General features: G+C 42.6%; 1 protein-coding gene across 2 annotated transcripts in view; it reads right to left on the minus strand.

The window, feature by feature from the left end:
* Nucleotides 1–18,351, minus strand: part of mafb (MAF bZIP transcription factor b) — a 34,621-nt gene extending 16,270 nt beyond the window's left edge. The window contains exons 1-2 of one of the 2 annotated variants that reach the window (XM_061283877.1): nucleotides 16,936–18,351; nucleotides 11,144–11,201 (exon numbers count right to left, since the gene is read on the minus strand). In XM_061283877.1, coding sequence (XP_061139861.1) covers nucleotides 11,174–11,201; nucleotides 16,936–17,948 — 1,041 coding nt within the window. In that variant the 5' untranslated portion in view covers nucleotides 17,949–18,351 and the 3' untranslated portion in view covers nucleotides 11,144–11,173. Of the gene's footprint in view, nucleotides 1–11,143; nucleotides 11,202–16,015; nucleotides 16,596–16,935 lie in introns of those variants that run through there. The other variant, XM_061283876.1, reaches the window with a different exon arrangement.
* Between the last annotated feature and the right edge of the window lie 204 nt (nucleotides 18,352–18,555).

Genomic DNA, 18,555 nt, shown 5'->3' on the forward strand with positions numbered 1-18,555 from the left:
CAATATTTTCAGTGATTCTCAAAGTGTGGTGTGAAATGTCCATTGGTAATCTAAAGTACAATATACATACGTAACTGCTTTAGTACAGTTCACTTGTATTTCACTTTTAATATATTTGCATTTCATCTAAATGAGTTGCTTTTTTATGTTTTTTTTTAACCACATCACAGACTTTAAAGATTCTGTAGTGGTTGGGAATATTGACGGAGCAGTCTGGACACCTCATTTCAGTCCCGCACGCCCATCACTTGTGTTTTAATATCCATGAAGGCATGTAGCATGTTTTTCTCTGTATATTTCGCTGCATGCAGCAACACAATTACAAAAACCTATTTTTAAAGCAATACTATGTAATATAGTATGATGTATTAACCAAAATCTAATGACACAGTTTAAAAAGCATCTCTTCCAGTGTCATTGGAACCTCCAACTACAATTTTTTGTGCCGTATCAAAATAGTGGACCAGCGATATATCACCACTTAACTCAAAAGTGAGTTAAAAACTAATTTTGGAAGCAAAACCAGTCATTCTTGACTTGTGCGTCAAAAGGAGCGTGAGACAGTTTGAGGGAAACAAATGTGAGCGTTCCATCACAAAAATGCACAAAATGTGTCCAACGTCGATGCACTTTCTCCGCCATCTTGGTCTGGTCACTTTGAACCCGATCCGCATCCTGAAAGCGGGCCTCTGCGTATCGGAATGACAATTGATTTGCCAGTTATTTCCTGCTTCCTGTGCGCTAATTGAAATGAAGTGTTTCCACCTGCACCATCTATCAGCAGTGGGCCGCATTTGGGCAGCGCTGTAAGCGCCACACAACATTTGAAGTTTATGAAGCTAATTAAGATAAAAATGGATTGCAAGCAGTCTGTTACTATGGGTAGGCCTGGAAGAGGGTCTCTCCCAGCTTGTCTGTGAAATTCAGACTTGTAAGACACCAACACTGACTAACAGATATCATGTAAAATAGTGGTTGAAACTCAACTCAAGCTATGTGGTGAGTCAGCCATGCTCACGGCATATTTTGTTTTATCTGCCAATGAATTATAATTTGGACAGAAAAGGCTCTATCAGTCTCGTTGTTTTATATTTTCAGGTGTCACAAAAGCAAAAAACATTAGTGTGGTTTTATTGAAACCAACACATTCTTCTGTTGATTAAACAAGAACAGAAAAAGGCAGAAACAAACTTATATGGAGATTCGGAGTACCGTAATTTTTGGACTATAAGTCGCACCGGAGTATAAGTCGCACCAGCCATAAAATGCTCCAAAAAGTGGAAAAAAACCCATATATATGTATATAAGTTGCTCCTGAGTATAAGTCGCCCCCCCACCCAAACTATGAAAAAAAAACGCGACTTATAGTCCGAAAATACGGTATTCTGCGGCTCTCAAAAGATAAGTCAAAATATTAAAAAAATAATTTGATATATGTCATAGTGGTTTGACTGCTCCGGCATAGTTCACCCAAATATTTCGCAGGAACTCCTACTGGCATCTTTGGACTCATCATTAAAAGAATCTGCATATTACCTGTGCTGCAACAATTTGCTATGAATCTCATTTGAATCTCATTGAAGGATTCAAACAATCAGGCTTAGCGCCGGAGCTGTGGAAGTGGATGACAAACTTGCACACACCTGCTGTTATCACGGCTGTTATTGCGCACGCATTGGCTTTAATTAATTTGTTTTGATACTCAAGACAAATTCTTTACAGAAGCTGCTGTGGTAATTAACAATTACGCTACATTTAATAAGCACACGGAGATAATGAAACAATTAGAGAGAAACAAGCTGTTTACAGACTGAAGCGGCGCTTTGAACTGGCAAGCACGCTTTTAATTGTCTTTCAGCGGCTTTCCGACTTCAATGAGCGAGCGCGTTGGAAGAAAACTCATCACCACTTGTAAGTCAAACACCCTTCAAAGGAGAAATACAATCCTATAAATTATTACTTGGGGGGAAATATGAAAATAAGCATTTGGGCGATGCTGTGATTCCGTAACACAAACATTCACATGCGCACCCCCCACCACCCCCATTTTTTTTTTTTTTTCTCTGGTGGTGTTATCACAGGGGCCAATTAGCAGGCCCCGGCTTTCTGCTCAGGCACGTGCCAGGGGACCTATAGGGGGACTGCAGGGCTCCAAGAGGCCTCGGGGAAACAGGAGAATTATCACACTTTTCATCTCGCCGTCTCCTGCGCATTCTCCCTCTGCTCTCATTTTGTCCTTCGTCACACAAATGACGCTCATAAAGTGTGCACGCCAATTCGCACAGATATGCCAAAAAGTCCTGTATATAAAAAGTCTACACACCCTCGTTTAAATGCCAGGTTTATTGTGATACCAAGAAAAAAATGACAGCGAAATAAATCACTTAAAAAATGTTATACCTACATATCCGGTACAACTCAACAGATTTAAAAATAAAAAGATTTTCAGGGTTGCTTGGATAATGTATTTGCACGAGTATGCACACCCTCTTGTAACTGGGGGGGTAACTGTGTTCACAATCAACCAATCATATTCAGACTCTTGTTAATGAGAATCAGACCTTTCCTGCCAGCATTTAAAGTGCTGCTCATTGAGCTCAAGTCATGTCTGGCGTGGTGACGGTTTGACCGTTACGGGATATCTTCACAGAATATTTTATAGAAACTCCTAATTGTATTTGTTTTGGGAGCTTTTAATGACAGTAGACTGCAACTGTCATTGGGGTAGTACCCCATTTCCGCTGCAATGTTAGCCGGGACAGGCTCCAAAGCTCAGTGAAGATAAGCGCTCTAGAAAATGGATGGATATATTCGCCAATATGGATGAGGAAGACAAAGACAGAAGCTTTGCAGAGCCACTCTGTTACACTACACGGGAAGTCACCACTCTAAAAAGTCCAAAGTGACAAAATGGGACATCGTCCACACGCGTGCACAAAAACACGTCAAGCGGAGAGGCAGGCGCGCGTACATCAGTTTGCGTGACGTGGGCGGCGGCGAGTGGAGGCAGCAGATAAGATAAGTGCTCTTTATTTCTGACAGAGTCGTTTAGTCGTGGACCAAAGAGGAGGACACAGAAGGAGGAGCAGGAGAGAGTTATAGTTATGGAGCTGTCTCAGCTTTGTTGAATGAAATGTCGGGAGGAAACAAAGGTGGAGAGAGAAAAGAAAGTGTATACGTGACCTTACCGTGCATGTAACGCAAAAATTCGACAGCGAGTAGGACTAGCTTCAAATCAAATCAGACAAAACAGAAACAACATATGAGTATGGAAAATAGAGAACACAATCTGATCGTACAAATCTTACTGTGCGATATTACAATTAACATAGAATACAGTTTAAAAAGTGAAAATGCAGCAGATATTAATATTAAACAAAGGTAATTTTCTTTTACAAGACTATTAACGGATTTTTTCAGTCTTCCTTTTACCTACAGTGTGTTTTTGTGCTAACTTGCACAATACACTGAACAAGAAAAGCGGTGCCTTAAGTCATATATTTGCTTGAATTGAGGTATCAAACCGTCATTTCTTCCATCGCCTCCTCTCTCTTCTCCATATGAAGAAAAGTATTTATTTTCATTTATGAAAACCTTTTACCCCTGAGAGTGAAAAACGCCGCGTCTGCAATACTCTGCGTGTGCGTGTGTCAAGAGGATCCAGTGCAACGCTGGGGGTTATTAGAAAGAGACTGAGATGCGACAGGAGATTCCCCCTAATTTGGGAATTGCGTTTCTCATCTATTTAAATAAACTCTGTGGCACCTCACTCAAAATACCGGGGGACGACACGGGGAGGCAACGGGAGTCACAGAGCAAGAAAAAAAACTGCACAGGCCAGCAAATCTACGCACGCAAACAAACACATACTCACAAAGGGATATGTAGTAATTAAATTGCAATGATCGCCCTATTTTAGCTTTCGCTTTGAAGATGAAAAAATAGCACAAGGGAGAAAGAGAGCTAATCGAACATGAAAAGATCACATATTTTTTCAAAGGCGAGTGGTTACTGGAGTGGAGGAATGAATGGAAGACAAACAAATAGAAGGGGGGGGGCGGAGCAGAAATGTGTTGACTGCAAATGAACTTTGATTTGTGAAGCTCTCGCCGCTTCGCCGGTGACCCGTGCTGTGATAAACCGATCACAAGCGTCACACCGGCCTCTGACACCGACCTGATGATCTTTGACCTTCTCGCCGACGAGAGGAGCGAAACTTGTACTTGACCTATGGCCTATGCATTTCTAATAAGCCGATTCGCCACCCTTGCAGGAGCACTCCGTATGGCAATAAGGACGTGTGTGTGCGTGCGTGTGTGTGCATGTGTGTGCATGTGTGTGCATGTGTGTGTGTGTGTGTGCATGTGTGTATGTGTCTAGCGGTGATGTATGGAGTGTCTTCCCTGTGATGCTGCAGATGTTCAGCCCAGGTGGTCGAATGCTAATAACGTTTCACTTTTTCCCAGTGCTTCCATTTTTTTAGTTAACTCTGTTTTGAATTCGGTAGAATGGCAGTCGAATGGACCACCGCTATTTGTAGGAGAATATTGCAAAAACTCAATATTTAGAAATTTCCATGCAACCATTTTTTTTTTCTTTTTGGATGATGGCACCTCAGATTTTGTAATTAATTGTTTCAAGAATGCTTGATTACAAGCAACATTTTTCAGAGGAAATTGTGTAACTCCAATGAATCCGTCTTGAAGATGTTAAAGGTCGCTATGTACGTACCCAGTTTAATTTGATAATATTGCAAAAACTCAATATTTAGAAATTTCCATGCAACCATTTTTTTTTTCTTTTTGGATGATGGCACCTCAGATTTTGTAATTAATTGTTTCAAGAATGCTTGATTACAAGCAACATTTTTCAGAGGAAATTGTGTAACTCCAATGAATCCGTCTTGAAGATGTTAAAGGTCGCTATGTACGTACCCAGTTTAATTTGATAACATTGAATCCCCACTGTGCTGACTGATGCAGGTGGAAAGTTCTCAATGGTTTTCTGTGAGCAGGTGAAACAAAACACTCCCATCTCACTCTCTCTCTACCTGTCTTCTTCCCCCGTCATTAAAAGGCTGTTCTGATTCACCCCCCTCCCTGCCACTTTTGTCATGAATCTTTAATCAGCCTTTTTCAAGTGAGTGGGCAGTCTCAATGGGGCACTGACCTGCAGCCGGGCTGCTGAGACACACTTTCGGATGTAACTTATACCATTACTGTACTGTGAGCCTGAGCGCCAAAATAAAAAGGGATGGAACAACATCTCTGACGACGTGCTGACATAAAATAAAGGATAGCGCAATTAAATTCCTCCGCATGCCGAGGCGTGAGTGTGTTTACTCTCCTGTTTATAGTCGGGGGAGATCCATCAGCCATGTTGTCTCACTGTATTTTAATACGGTTGCAGGTGCATACATGCACTAGCAGTCATGTCACAATGGCAGTAAAGGACAGCAACTACCTGCATCCTTCTCTTTGTGCATCCGCCTCTACACGTCGGCCCCCCACGCACACAATAACGCTTTGGCTTCGAGTAAATGAACAAATAAAATATCTGTGAAGGACTACAAGCTGTTCATTAATCTTTCCTTTCCCCGGTATCTCACTCCTTCCTCGTTTCCGCCATCCTCCTCCTCTTCCTGTAAATGAGTGATTTATCAGCCTTAATTGCCACTTGGTAGTAGTTCACGTGGTCACGTGACCGCCAAACGACAACGTGTGATAAATACGGGCAGAAAATTAAAAGCGAAGACTGCTGCACTGCCAACGTCACATCTGGAGGGCACGGCTGCGTTTGGGATGCGAGAGAATGAGAGAAATCGGCTTAATGGAAACAAAAGCACAGATTATGATGTCACTTTTGTGTATTGTAATCGCAAATGAATCCAATATATTATTTGAATAACTCCTACATTCTAGACCTTATTTTACATACCAGACCACACTAAAACGTCACGTATGAGCAATCATGTGCAATGTTTGTTTGGAAACAAAACAGCAAAAGATCCCCACAACATAAATATAAAGCCGAAGTGACGAATGAGATCAGATACAAAAATTCATTTAATACGAGTATGCTCCACCTACAGCTCGTAGGATGCGCACGCCCTCCAGTGGTATCCAGAAGTATCACCAATTGTCAGTTATATTGAACTTTTTCAGTAAGTCTGCAACAAATTTTACACCACTTTATGTCATTAGTTTATTCAAATTTTATGCGCAAAAGATTTTGATGAAATCATTTTTATGTTGTTGTTTTTTTCATAAATGTTACAGTGTCTTGAACTTTTACTTTGAATCTACAACACAGACATTTTTAATCCTTTTAACCAAGAAATACTGCTGTGATAAATCAATCTGATTACAGATTTGAAAAGGCATCAATGTGATATTTCTATAGACCTCAATTGGCTACATAAGAGGAGCAAAATATAAGAACCAGCTCTCAGTATGATTTAATGCCATTCTGCACCAACGCATCCCAAAAAACATCTTGTTTACAGTATTGAATCTCATTAGAGTGTGACCTAATGCGTTGGCCGGTGAGCGTCAGTTAAGGCTAAATAAAAAAGTGTGTACAAGCAGGTCACATTCGAGTGATTCCAGCCATTGTGCTCTTCTTTATTTATTTGTCTATATTAGCTCGTTGCTTTCTCCCCGCCACTTAAAATTAATGTCATCCGAAGGAAAATAGAGGCCGAAACCTAAAATTCAGCACTTTCCCAGCAGCCCTGTTATTTATCAAGCTAACAAGGAGGAGATGCATCCCGTTTCGGCCAGGGCCCAGGAAATGTGTGCCATTACAGCTCGTTGTCGGCGCTTCCAAGTTGGGGGGTGTCGGGGACGGACGGACGATGCAAGACGGTTAAGACGAGACGTGAGAGGAAACGCGCACATTGTGTCCACCCGAAGGCATCGCCGTGATACATAATCTGCATGTGTGTGTATGAGAAGTGCTGCTGCTGACGGCTATAAAAATAGGATCCTTTAGGGCCTACACAAGACACAATTTGGCGCCTTGAATAAATTATGTTGCAAGAGGGAGCTTAGCGCTCATTTTCTGCTGCGGAAACACGTCCTGAGGACTGTTAACATTGTCTCGTGTTAACAACTCTGCAGCACGGAGCCAATGGAATTCAATTAGATGCAAACATGGCAAAAGTACTTTCAATATACAAAATACAAACAAAACAAAAACAACCACTGAAATAGCAAATGGACTTTTTATTTTCTCAAATGAGATTCTTTTCAATTAGTCATTCTCTCTAAATACTTGGTTTTGATATTGTCATTTACTGAGGTTAAAAAAAGTAGCAACCTTATTTTGACATAGAAGTAGGAAGTACAGATATCCGTTTTTAAAAGTGCTAGCTGATGGCAGGTAACTTCACAACAGGCGGCAATTTGGCAAATAGTGAACAATTCTTCAAAAAAGCAGCTTCAAGTTGTCTATTGCCAGTCCTAGTTGAAGTTTGCTTTAAAAATAAATATACGACGAAGATAATGTACCAAAGCAACCAAGTTGGCCATCCTATTGCCAACACACGATGCAAATCATCATAGAGAGGCCAACAAAATTAGCATTGATCTTGTGATAATTATAAACCTTTTAACAACTTATACTCGAGCACAAGCAAAAGCAACACATGCAGATATGTATTCGTTGTCCTCTGCAAACAAGTAATTTTATTGCAGTTTAGATGCAATGGTCTTCTATCAAATCTGTGAGTAGTATGTGTGTATTACTTATTGGTAGCCAAGGTAGGTACATCAGAATGAGCAGCACAATGCCCATTTAATTCAGCATGATGCAACAGCTGTTTGATTCTTAAACTCTATTCATTATGGTACTATTATTGTACACTGTTGAGTGCATTCTTTTTAATTAAAAAATACATTACACAATGTTTACTGGAATACTCTGAGGCACTGAAACGGATTAATTGAATTCCCGTTCATTTCAAAAGGAACGGATGATTTGCGATACAAACGTTTTAGGTTACAGTGCATTGTTATAGAATGACTTAATTTCCTACAATAAAAATCTACTTAAATTGAGTAACAGGAGCTGCTGTGGTGACGCAAGGGGAACAAAGTGTGCGTTTGCCGTGTGCGGAGGAACAGGAGGATGCTGCGGGCGGGAGGAAGGCTGCAGGCTGAAGGCTGCAAGCCATACGTGAAGAAAACATGAGATCACACCGCTTTCCTCACTCAATCAAGCTGCGAGCACCCAGTCGCAACCCGAGGACAACGGTGGCTCAGAGGCACACACACAGGCTGGTAACATCTTAACAACTAATTACGTTTGAATAAAACAACACAACCGGGGCAAACAAGTGAAAACCTCAGAGACATGATTGTATATTAACATAAGTTGAAAAGAGGAGCTAATGTTTGGAGGTGTGGCTCCAGGGCGCAGCTTTGAGATGTAGCAGAAAGCGAAAGAAGAAGAAACACTTTAAAAATGATTCAAATCTATACACACAGTTGTTCTATGTTTGTCGTGTGTATCTTTAAAACTGCTGATGGTTAAATAAATGTCCTGAACACTAACAAGCACTCAAGTCGGAAGAGGCTTGATAATGAGTAACTTCTGGTTAGGGTGGCAGGGAAGAGAAGTACCCTTTCTACAAGATGCTCAATATATTTAGTACACTGCTATTGTACTGCAACTGCACTACCGAGAGTTTAAAAAAAGAGAAACAGGCAGGTGGTGTGAAGCGAGCGAGTCGGAGTTCTTGGAGCTGCGGCACCGCTGTGAAACCACTTTTAACGTGTCCCGTCTGTGACCTCAGCCCGTGTCAGAGGGAAAGTGCTGAAGCAGGCAGGTGTCCTCCCTCCCACACCGTGTCCCACACAAGCTCACTATCCTCCATTCCGTCACTCACGACTTGGCTGGCCCCTGCCCTGAGCTTTCTGTCACGTGTAAAACGTGAAGAAGTGTTAGTACACGTTGAATGATGATGATGATGATGATGTACTCTGTCTACTGCTCACTAATTATAGCCGCTCGGTTCTCCAAAAGAACACAATAGCCCTGCCGGTCAAAGTTGTTACCAAAGCTGTGTGGTGGTTCTGCGGTTCTGCTTGAACGTTACCAAGACTGACTGTAGAGATAAAAGCCAACAAATTTCCCACTTTCGAGGTAACATCAGCGGCACAAAGGTGGTGAGTTGTGTCCGATAGGCGCAGGTGAACTAAAACTGGCTCTACTGTTATCGTCTTCCATTTTCTAGAAAATTGTTGTGTCCAGACTAAATTTACAAATATGAAATACTGAGTAGTTTTTCAAAAACTGATACTAGTGGTCAGTTATCACCTACATGGTATTTTCCTTTTACAAATTATTAACCCTAAAACTGCTTGAGAGTAAATCTCGGAACACCCTTCCACACTTGAGCAGTCGTGGGAGCCTTCCAGTATTATGTCAACCCAAGATTGAAAATCTGAATGTTTTATTTGCCCAAACATGAGTGAAATTACACACATTTTAATAGGCTTGTTTTGTTGAAAAATTTACTCTCTCTAATTTTCCGGTACAGAGGGAACTGGTGTCTGAGCTTACATGCAGATTTTTTTTTATTGTTTTATTTTAATAATGACAAAGCATAATGCTTATCTGGAAAAAAGCATCAAAGTATTCTTCCTGCTGCACTGTAAACTTAGCTCATGCTGATCCTGTAATTTCCTCTGGCCAGCCTCTCAGCTGCACGGTAAAACCTGATGTGTCCACTGTGTGCGTTTGTGTGTGTTTGTGTGTGCGCACGCACTGGGGTTAGAGTCAGAGTTGTATTACAGTGCTGCTGATGAGTCGGCCGGCTGCGAGGCTGATACCTCCGCAGCATCCAGCACATTGACCAGGCCTTTAAATAAAGCCTTCGATCTTACAGCAGCACAGAAGGTCACCGCCTGCCTCTGGTTACCCTGCCCGTCCGTCCGTCTGTCTGTCCGCCCCATATCCTCCCCACGTACATATACATGTATGTGTCCGCATTCCTATCAGACTGGCCTGAGTCCTCTTGCAGGCACCCCTCAGTTGCTCCGCCAAGATAGAACAATACCGAGCATGCCCGTCTGACTCGTCCCGTTCAAATAGCAGAACATGCTGGGTCACTTCAGGCATTAAAATGCCTCAACGTAAGCGGACGGTAGATGCAAAAACTGAAATAAATTGGGACTATGCACCTTCATTCACATTAGATTAGATAGGCAGACATTTAGGGGAAAATATTGATAAAGACTTCATGGCTAGCAACCTATCACCTCCTACTTTTGCTTCATCGTATATCACACATTGTGATAATCAGGCAAACGCGAGCATTTTCTTCCCCTTCCTTGTGATCAAAGTCAGCAAAGGACAGATTCTAATATATCTCTGAAGGATTATACGGAATGAAGCATGTTCGTGTTATAGTGAGTGTGTTCGAAGTGCCGGTAAGGGCCAACAATCGTTAAACCTGCTCTGTATTCACCATTGAAAATCAGTATTTTTATGTTTGAGTATCTCATCCCCTCCCATCTGCCATGTGAGTCCGATATGAACTATAAATAAAGTGAAAAAAATACATGCACAGCGTCTGGCTCCTCAGAGGGAGAGGAGTGGGGTGAAGGAGGTTCACAGGGTCAGCACATGAAGTGAAAGGTTTTCGGCCTCATCCCCCATGAGCGCGCCCAATGTCAGACCCCCTCCTGTCAATCAAGCACTTCTTGTCAGAGAGCAGAGAGAGAGAGAGTGAGAGAGAGAGAGGAAGGGGTGTGGTCGCCCACGGAGCTAAAAATTGAGTGCAAAATGCATCTAATCATAAAAAGCTCCTCGGGGAACCTGCTGTCAGAAATCTGCATGGAAATAAATCGGTACACACAAGCGCTTTGCCCATAAAAAGATTTCATCTGACAGTTTGTAATTTTTACACAAATTTATTTCACTGAATTGTCCTGTTTGAATTATTTCTGAACCTTCGGAGGCTCAGGATTGGAGACGACATCCTTTCATAATTGATAACAGTCAACAGAAATGATAATTTGTGGTTTAAAATGTTCCTCACGACATACCAAGGCCAAACAAACCTACCTTTGTGGTCACAGGTAGACAATAAAAACACCAAATTGACTGGATGAAGGTAATTTTTTTTTTTTTTTACCTTAACTGAGGGTGAAGTCCAAATTCTCTATCACAGATGAAGGAATTTTCTCGACGTCCTGCAATGAAAAGAGATTGCGAATTAGTTTCAAAAGCAAAGAAAGACATAAAATAACTTTGCACGTAATCATAAATTAGAGTTCCGATTTTATCTATAGAAAATGTCTTTTAATTGACTGAAGTTTTTAACTATAAATGATTCAAGGTAAATTATTAAAAAGGAATGGCAAAACTGTTCAAACCAGAATTATATTTCATCTTTTAGTTCATTCTGTTTTGGTACATATTATTTTAGTTTTGTTCCCTAAAAATGCATTCATCAATTTACAACAAAGCAACACATAGCATGTGAAAATTTAAACGTAATCTAAGAAAAAAGAAGATTTATAGACATCGGCGCTAAGAGACAAGTGTCATCAAGACAGTACACCAAAACTTCTTCCTCAGAAATCATACTTGAACGAGGGAGGAAGGAGGCGTGGAGTGACAAAGCAGATTACTGCCTCTCTCAATCCAATCTCAAACTAACAATGACAACTATTCACATAATCCCACTCGGGCTAAATGGACTCTGACCCGTTGGACTGCACTGGAGCTCCCAGTAGCTGAGATGCAGCATACTGAAGAGAGAGGATGTTCAATTTGTGACTTGGTTGAGGCCGGACAAAAATTTCATAGAATTTTGTAATCAAAGTACCATCACCATATCAATAAAAATATTAACATGCTGGTGAAAAAGTTTACTTTTTATTTATGTCTGTGTTTATTCTCAGTCGTCTAGCTCACGGTAATCTGAATATGGACTGTTCTTGTTTTTCAACTTTGTTTCTCTTGTTTATGTTTAAAGATGACTGCGGAAATTATATGATTGAGGCTGACGGTGTGTAAAACCAACGCAAAACAAAAAAACAGCAGCATTGAGGGGGGATTAACAGATATTTAAATCTAATCGGAAAATATTAGAAGATTAAAATGTTTCTTGTAGGTATATAGCAAGTAATAAGGAATATTGAATTAAGCAGGACAGTCCATCAATGACTGCAAAGTGTGGAGTATTACATTTTTTATGGTGATTCATAAAGACATTATTGCTGGAATTAAACGCATTTTAATAATAAAATGGAAATATGATATTTATTTAGCCAAAGAAAAATGCTATGAAAAGAACTCCGTTTTTAGGGAATCATATCCCCCCATCTTTCTGGAGGGTGTTTATGAGAGTTTTTTCTAAATCACTTATAAGGGTGAATTATTGCTAGTTAGTCGATGTGACGCTGATATAAAAAGTTATAGGAATAAATGTATTAATATTAAGTTTCCTTAGTAAAACTATCTGCAAATTGACAAATTGAGTTGAACATTTCTTGAGTAAATTCCCGGGAGACCTTGTTGCACTGAAACATTTGCCTTTTTTCCACACCTGTTCTACATGTGCATATTTCTCCCAAATAAATTGCAACACACACACACACACATGCACACACGCACACACACACGGATTGATAGGTAGGGCGCAGGGCCCACGTGCTACATGGCAGCAGCATGTGGGGTCAAGGCCTTTCCCAGGTGCAAATGAAAGGGAGCGAGAGGGAGGGAGCGTTTGGAAGCCTGCACAACATCACGGGCGGGTCACCTTGCCTTGCTTTTGAGATCAATGTCTGTTTGACTGGCAGAGAGACACACAAAGCGGGTGAATCACCTCTCTCTCGCTCACTCGCTTCATTGACATGCAGCTACAAACGCGCCAGCCTCTGGCTGGCCTCCAGCTCCGCAACCGCACACGTTTGAGCGCCGCACCGGCTTCTCCTTCCTTCATGTTCACTTCATGTGGTCCAAAACACACACACAGTGGGCTCTGTGGCCCGCCAGTCAACGCACTGTATAAAGCATCAACAGAGACGTGGCGCACCATTAAATCCTAATTAGTTGAAGATTTTTCTTTCAGACACACACACACGCAGTATTTATTATATTGTGTTTAGCGGGTAGCACTTTCTGTTGTATATGTTATAACAATCAACTAGGAAACAAACGGCCTTCTCTGAGCCCGTTTGTGTATCTACTTCGATGTGCAAGAAACCACCACGCCTGAGGAAAAACAATCAATTACAAACAGAAGGCTTGACGTATATCCATCGCAAAACCCGATTTGTAAAAGACAAAATGTTATCGGTTCAATATTTTATTGACACCTCGTAAGTCAAACCTGTTTCTGATTTGTCGTCATTTCAGGCATAGTGGTTTCTTGTCCATCAAATTAGACCCACAAGTTGTTGGTTTTTTTTCCTCAACTATATTGAACTGCCATGGACAAAAACACTTACAAGCCACATTACAGAGCTGCTTATTGCTCGTGACGCCCAAAATATTTTTTTTGCGATTGCAGACCACTGCGAAATAGAACTGCAATAAAGTCTTACAGTGCATCTCAAGCAAAATGGAGCGAGATCATCAAGGTTGGAAAGACAGACTTTTTAAACATTACATGGACTTTGAAATTAATACCTCACAAAATCGAAATATTTTCACGCAACTTTTTTGTGGATCGTACAAGTTAGCTTCATGTTGTGATCATTGGATTGGATTCGGAGCATCTCAAGATTCACCACATACACACACCCACACGCTTCTCCTGAAGATGACAGGACAAGCTGAATTATGAGTGTTTCAAATAAATGGCACATAACTCAGAGCGAGACAGTCCACCGCTGCGAGTGCGCCTGACGGACGTGTGGCGCCGCGACATGAATGCAAGCCATTTAAATCACTTTAAATGTAAATGTTTATTGTGCCGAGTGATGCGGATGCAGATCGGGCGGCGGAGGAGTGTATGCTTTTCTTTCCAAGAACGTGAACAAAATCTAGTGTTGCAAATTGAGAAGAAGCGTAAAGGATTTGCTCCGGTAATTCAAAACTCTTTGCACGATAGATGATAACAACAACAAGCTGGCTTTTCTCCATCCTTAACATTTATTACGCAATACTTTCTGGACTGACGGAACCAAAGTACAGAACAAGCTCTACAATGTCAAGATAAAATGACTTATTCTCATAGATTTAATGCACTTAGCACACACTCGTCCTATACCCCACGAGGTCAAAAAAAAAGAGACACAAATGTGTGGTCAGCGAGCACTCCGGCAAATGGACGGCGCACGGCGACGCATTCTTTTGTGCTGTTAATTCCGAGACATTAATGTGAGCTATGCCGCCATGATTCACATGCCAATATTGATACATTTCAAAGCGATTTCCCATAGTTGACCTGAAAAGTGAGGGAGCCCAAGATGGTGACAGGGGACAACTACATTATCTTTAATAACTTAATCACAGGGTGGACTGCAAAGTGAGTGACGAGTCAATACGTGGCGAGGAGGAGAATAGAATTACTCTTCATATTGAGGTGATAAATAATTTGATGTGCGTGTACTGGCTGGTTTCACTTCCTGTGCTGAAGAAGCAGTGAGCAGGTACAGGAAGTGAAGCACGCCAAATAGCGATACTCATAGGACACAGACATTTCCCTCACAGCATAACCAGCAAAGTTGCACTTTTAGATTCTGGGTTGTAACACTAATGGAATTTAATACAACACTACCAGGACCTAATCAGATAGGAGGGGCATAAATTAGTGGACACACGCACGCATGCACACACACACTAAAAGGCTTATCCTGGACCTTCCTCCTATCGTTTATCATGAAAGCGGCCGGTGAATCGCCACACAAAATCATCGTCCAGGTTGCACAAACGCATCACCTCACTCTAGACCACAGAGGCGGCAGGTCACCACCGTGTGTGTTTGTGAGTACAGTACATTACGTGAGCAGCAGATGTGCATTCAAACGTGTTCACCACAATAAGACGTTTGCATAGGAAACACACGTTTGAAGAAAGAACCAATAACTCCTCCTTTCTTTGACCCCCCCCAAACACACACACACCACAAAGACTGCATGCATGATGACCTTGCACACCAGCTTTGTTCTTTAAAACCATGTTAGTCTGCAGGAAGGCAGTCAGTCGCTGCAGGTCTGAGCGACTTTGAATGCTTCATGCACATTTTTCTGTATAGTAATAATTATTTAATAATCATAAACAATTGAAATTGTTTGGTTATTTATATTAGCATTACAATAGCGGTATACAATATAATAATGACTGTTCTATTGTTTTAGACTTTGTTTGAAGATAATTCATTCTCTCTTATGAAACATGATTCAATATGACATTTTTTTTAAATTAATTTAAAAGTATGTTAAATTTATTTTTCCTGTTTTTGTGCACACAGCGCGAATCCAACAAGTCGACGTCTGTCAACTTAAAAGAAAAGTACAAGTTTACTCAAAAATCAATCATTGACCAGCTCTGTTGCACACAAAGTACACACTTTGGCTTTAACTCAGACACACTAAAACATGTTATTCTAAGTATTGCAATTTGCTTCGCTTCGTCCGTGTGCGTGTTTGTAATAATCGGGAGGGATTTGGGATTTCTGCTGTGCAACAGGTGAAGACCACCACTTTCAGAAATACATATAAAAAAATAATTATTCCAAAAATAATAGGAATATGGGTAAATCATTGATAATGGATAATGGACTAGAAAATAAAAGACACATTCAGCGCCGTGCGTAAATTGCGCATTGCCATTCCACTTCGATGAGGCATTTACTTTCACTCATAACACATTTAATTGAAATAATTTCTGCTTATGTTTCATCGGGAGGCAAAAGCAACGGCAAACACACAAAACACACGCCCACACACACGCGCACACTGACACACGCACACACACACAGCTTTGTGATGTCGACATGCAGGCGGAGAGTCCCATATACTGTGCGTAATAGAAGAAAAAAAAAGATCGTCATGAAAGAATAGTTTTTTCCCATTCAATAACTGGAATGGTGTGTTTATTCGAGTCCGTTTTAAAGCGTTGTCGCTTCTTCACCGACACCACAAAAAGGACATCACATTGACCGATGCATAACACTGACAACATAATGGATTTTCCAGTTTGTTTAGCAAATATAGGTTACCCGTAAACTTCTGCGTAATTCCTCAAAAAGTACAAAACACTAAAAGCTTATTTTTGCAACACGTTAGCCCGCTTGTTGATCTACTTTACTTTTTTTAGTCATGATAAATTAAAACAGTCGGCAAATCCTGGACAGTGGATTTATCTCAGTGTCATCCCGACCTGAGTGTGCTCCAAATAGGACGCGAAAAAGTGTGTCAGGGTCCAGGTGACGCGTGGATATCGTCCAGATTCCATAAAGGGCGATAAAGCTGATCAATGCGGTTAAAACACAAATAAAAAGAGAGAAAGGAAACATGACCAGCATGCATGGCTTCACAGTCGCGGGTATTTTTTTCTTTACAGAAATGATTCAGATCTGTCCAGATTAGTGTGGATGTCTTCACAGGGTAAAATGGGGTGTATGGGTGGCTCTGAAAATGACAAAATAAAAGTATACTCTGAACACACACAAAAACAGGAAAATGAATGTACGTCTGCTGTCGTTCCGGGGGGGGGGGGGGGGGGGGTGATTAGGAAATGATAAGCGATGATGAATCATTTAAACACAAAACATGTTGCAAAGCCAAACTCCAAAGTCCACCAACTCATCACTTCATAGCCTTATTCTCACCAAGAAATGCCTTTGTCAACACATTGTCCTCAATTGACACTTTTTTTTACGTGCGCAATTTTACGCACAAACTAGTTAACTGCGCGCAATAGTTTGGTAAGAAGGAGAAAACCTTTTGTTCATTTTACGCTGAGACTCACATGAAAAACTCCGGGGACGAAGGGTTGTGGTCGCTGCCGGAGCCCCCGTTTTCTCTGAAGCCCGTGGTGATGAGCTTCTCGTACTTCTCCTTGTAGGCGTCCCTCTCCCTGGCCAGCCGGGAGATCTCCTGCTTGAGGTGGTCCACCTGCTGGATGAGCTGCGTCTTCTCGCCCTCCAAGACGTGCCGCTGCTGCACCCGCTTGTAGCGGCACGACTGGGCATAGCCGCGGTTCTTTAGCGTCCTCCTCTTCTGCTTGAGGCGGATCACCTCCTCCTTGCTGACCCCGCGCAGCTGCCGGTTGAGCTCCCGCACCGACATGGTCACCAGCTGCTCGTCCGAGAAGCGATCGTCCAAGCGAAGGTGCGGGTGGTGGTGGTGATGATGGTGGTTACCTCCTGCGCCGCCGCCGCCTCCTCCGCCGCCGCCGCCGCCGGACTGGGACCCGGAGGTCGGGTGGTGTGCCCCCGCGTGGTGGTGGTGGTGATGGTGGTGGTGGGGCGCGCCGGTTTGCGCCGCAGCTGCAGCGATGACCGCCGACACCACGGCAGCCGCCGAGCCCATCTCCTCCCCGGCCATGGTGCCCGCCGGGGCCGCCCCCCCGGCGAACTGCTGCCCCCTGGCATAGCCGTCGAAGCTCTGGAGCGGGTGGCTGCTACTGATGAGCGCCTCTACGGCGTCCTCCGGGCTGAAGCCCAGAGCCTCGGGGTTGAGCTGCTGTTGGTAGCCGGTCATCCAGTAGAAATCCTCCAAGTGCGCCTTCTGCTCGCTCCCTGATCCCGGACTGGGCGCCGAGAAGCTTGGAGAGGGGGGAACCGAGCTGCAGGGCGTGCTCATCGGGGTGGAAGACAGGGATCCCCCGGCGACCAGGCGGCTGCACTGGCTGATGCTGCGATCGGGCTCCAGCGGCTCCTTTTTCACTTCAAACTTCATCAGATCGAAGTCATTAACATATTCCATGGCCAGGGGACTGGTGGGCAGGTCGGAGTTGCTCATTGCCAGCTCTGATGCCATCCTCTTGCTGTTGACAGTCCTCCAAAGGGGTTGAGGAGCACCTGTCAAAGTGGGCTGTTGAGACACGCACTGAGCCAGCTTGATTTCTTTATTTATTTGAAGCGGAGGAAATTTAAAAAAAAAAAAAAAATCAAGGCGAGAAGTACAGTGAGGCTCCTCGCACTAATTGCGCGGCGTTGCTTTGCTTTGGGAGAGAAGTTTGGGTGTGTTTTTTAATGTGTTCCCCTTCGGTGTGACGCAGTGGAGCAGCAGCGGTGTTCCCAGCCTCTCTCCCGGCGTGTGTGAGTCTGAGCGCCGCTCTGCCTCTTTCTGCCATTTAACACTTCATGGCTCCTTTTAGGATTAGCGCACCAATTTGAGGAGGCTCACGTATGTGTCCCGGGCAAATAGTTGCCCGCCGCTGTTGCTGGAAGAGGAGGAGGAGGAGCAGGAGGGGAGATGAAGAACAGGGCTGGAAGGGTGGAGAAAAAAGCAAAACTCCACCCAGGGATTGATAGATTTTTTGTCTTTATCCAGAGTTAAAAAGCATTGCTTATTTCAAAAGCAAAGTGACGTCACAAAGCGAGAAATTGAGCGAGACTGCCAATGAGCTGCAGGACCTTATTGG

The sequence above is a fragment of the Syngnathus typhle genome, linkage group LG7 (assembly GCF_033458585.1).
Source record: "Syngnathus typhle isolate RoL2023-S1 ecotype Sweden linkage group LG7, RoL_Styp_1.0, whole genome shotgun sequence".
NCBI lineage: Eukaryota > Metazoa > Chordata > Actinopteri > Syngnathiformes > Syngnathidae > Syngnathus > Syngnathus typhle.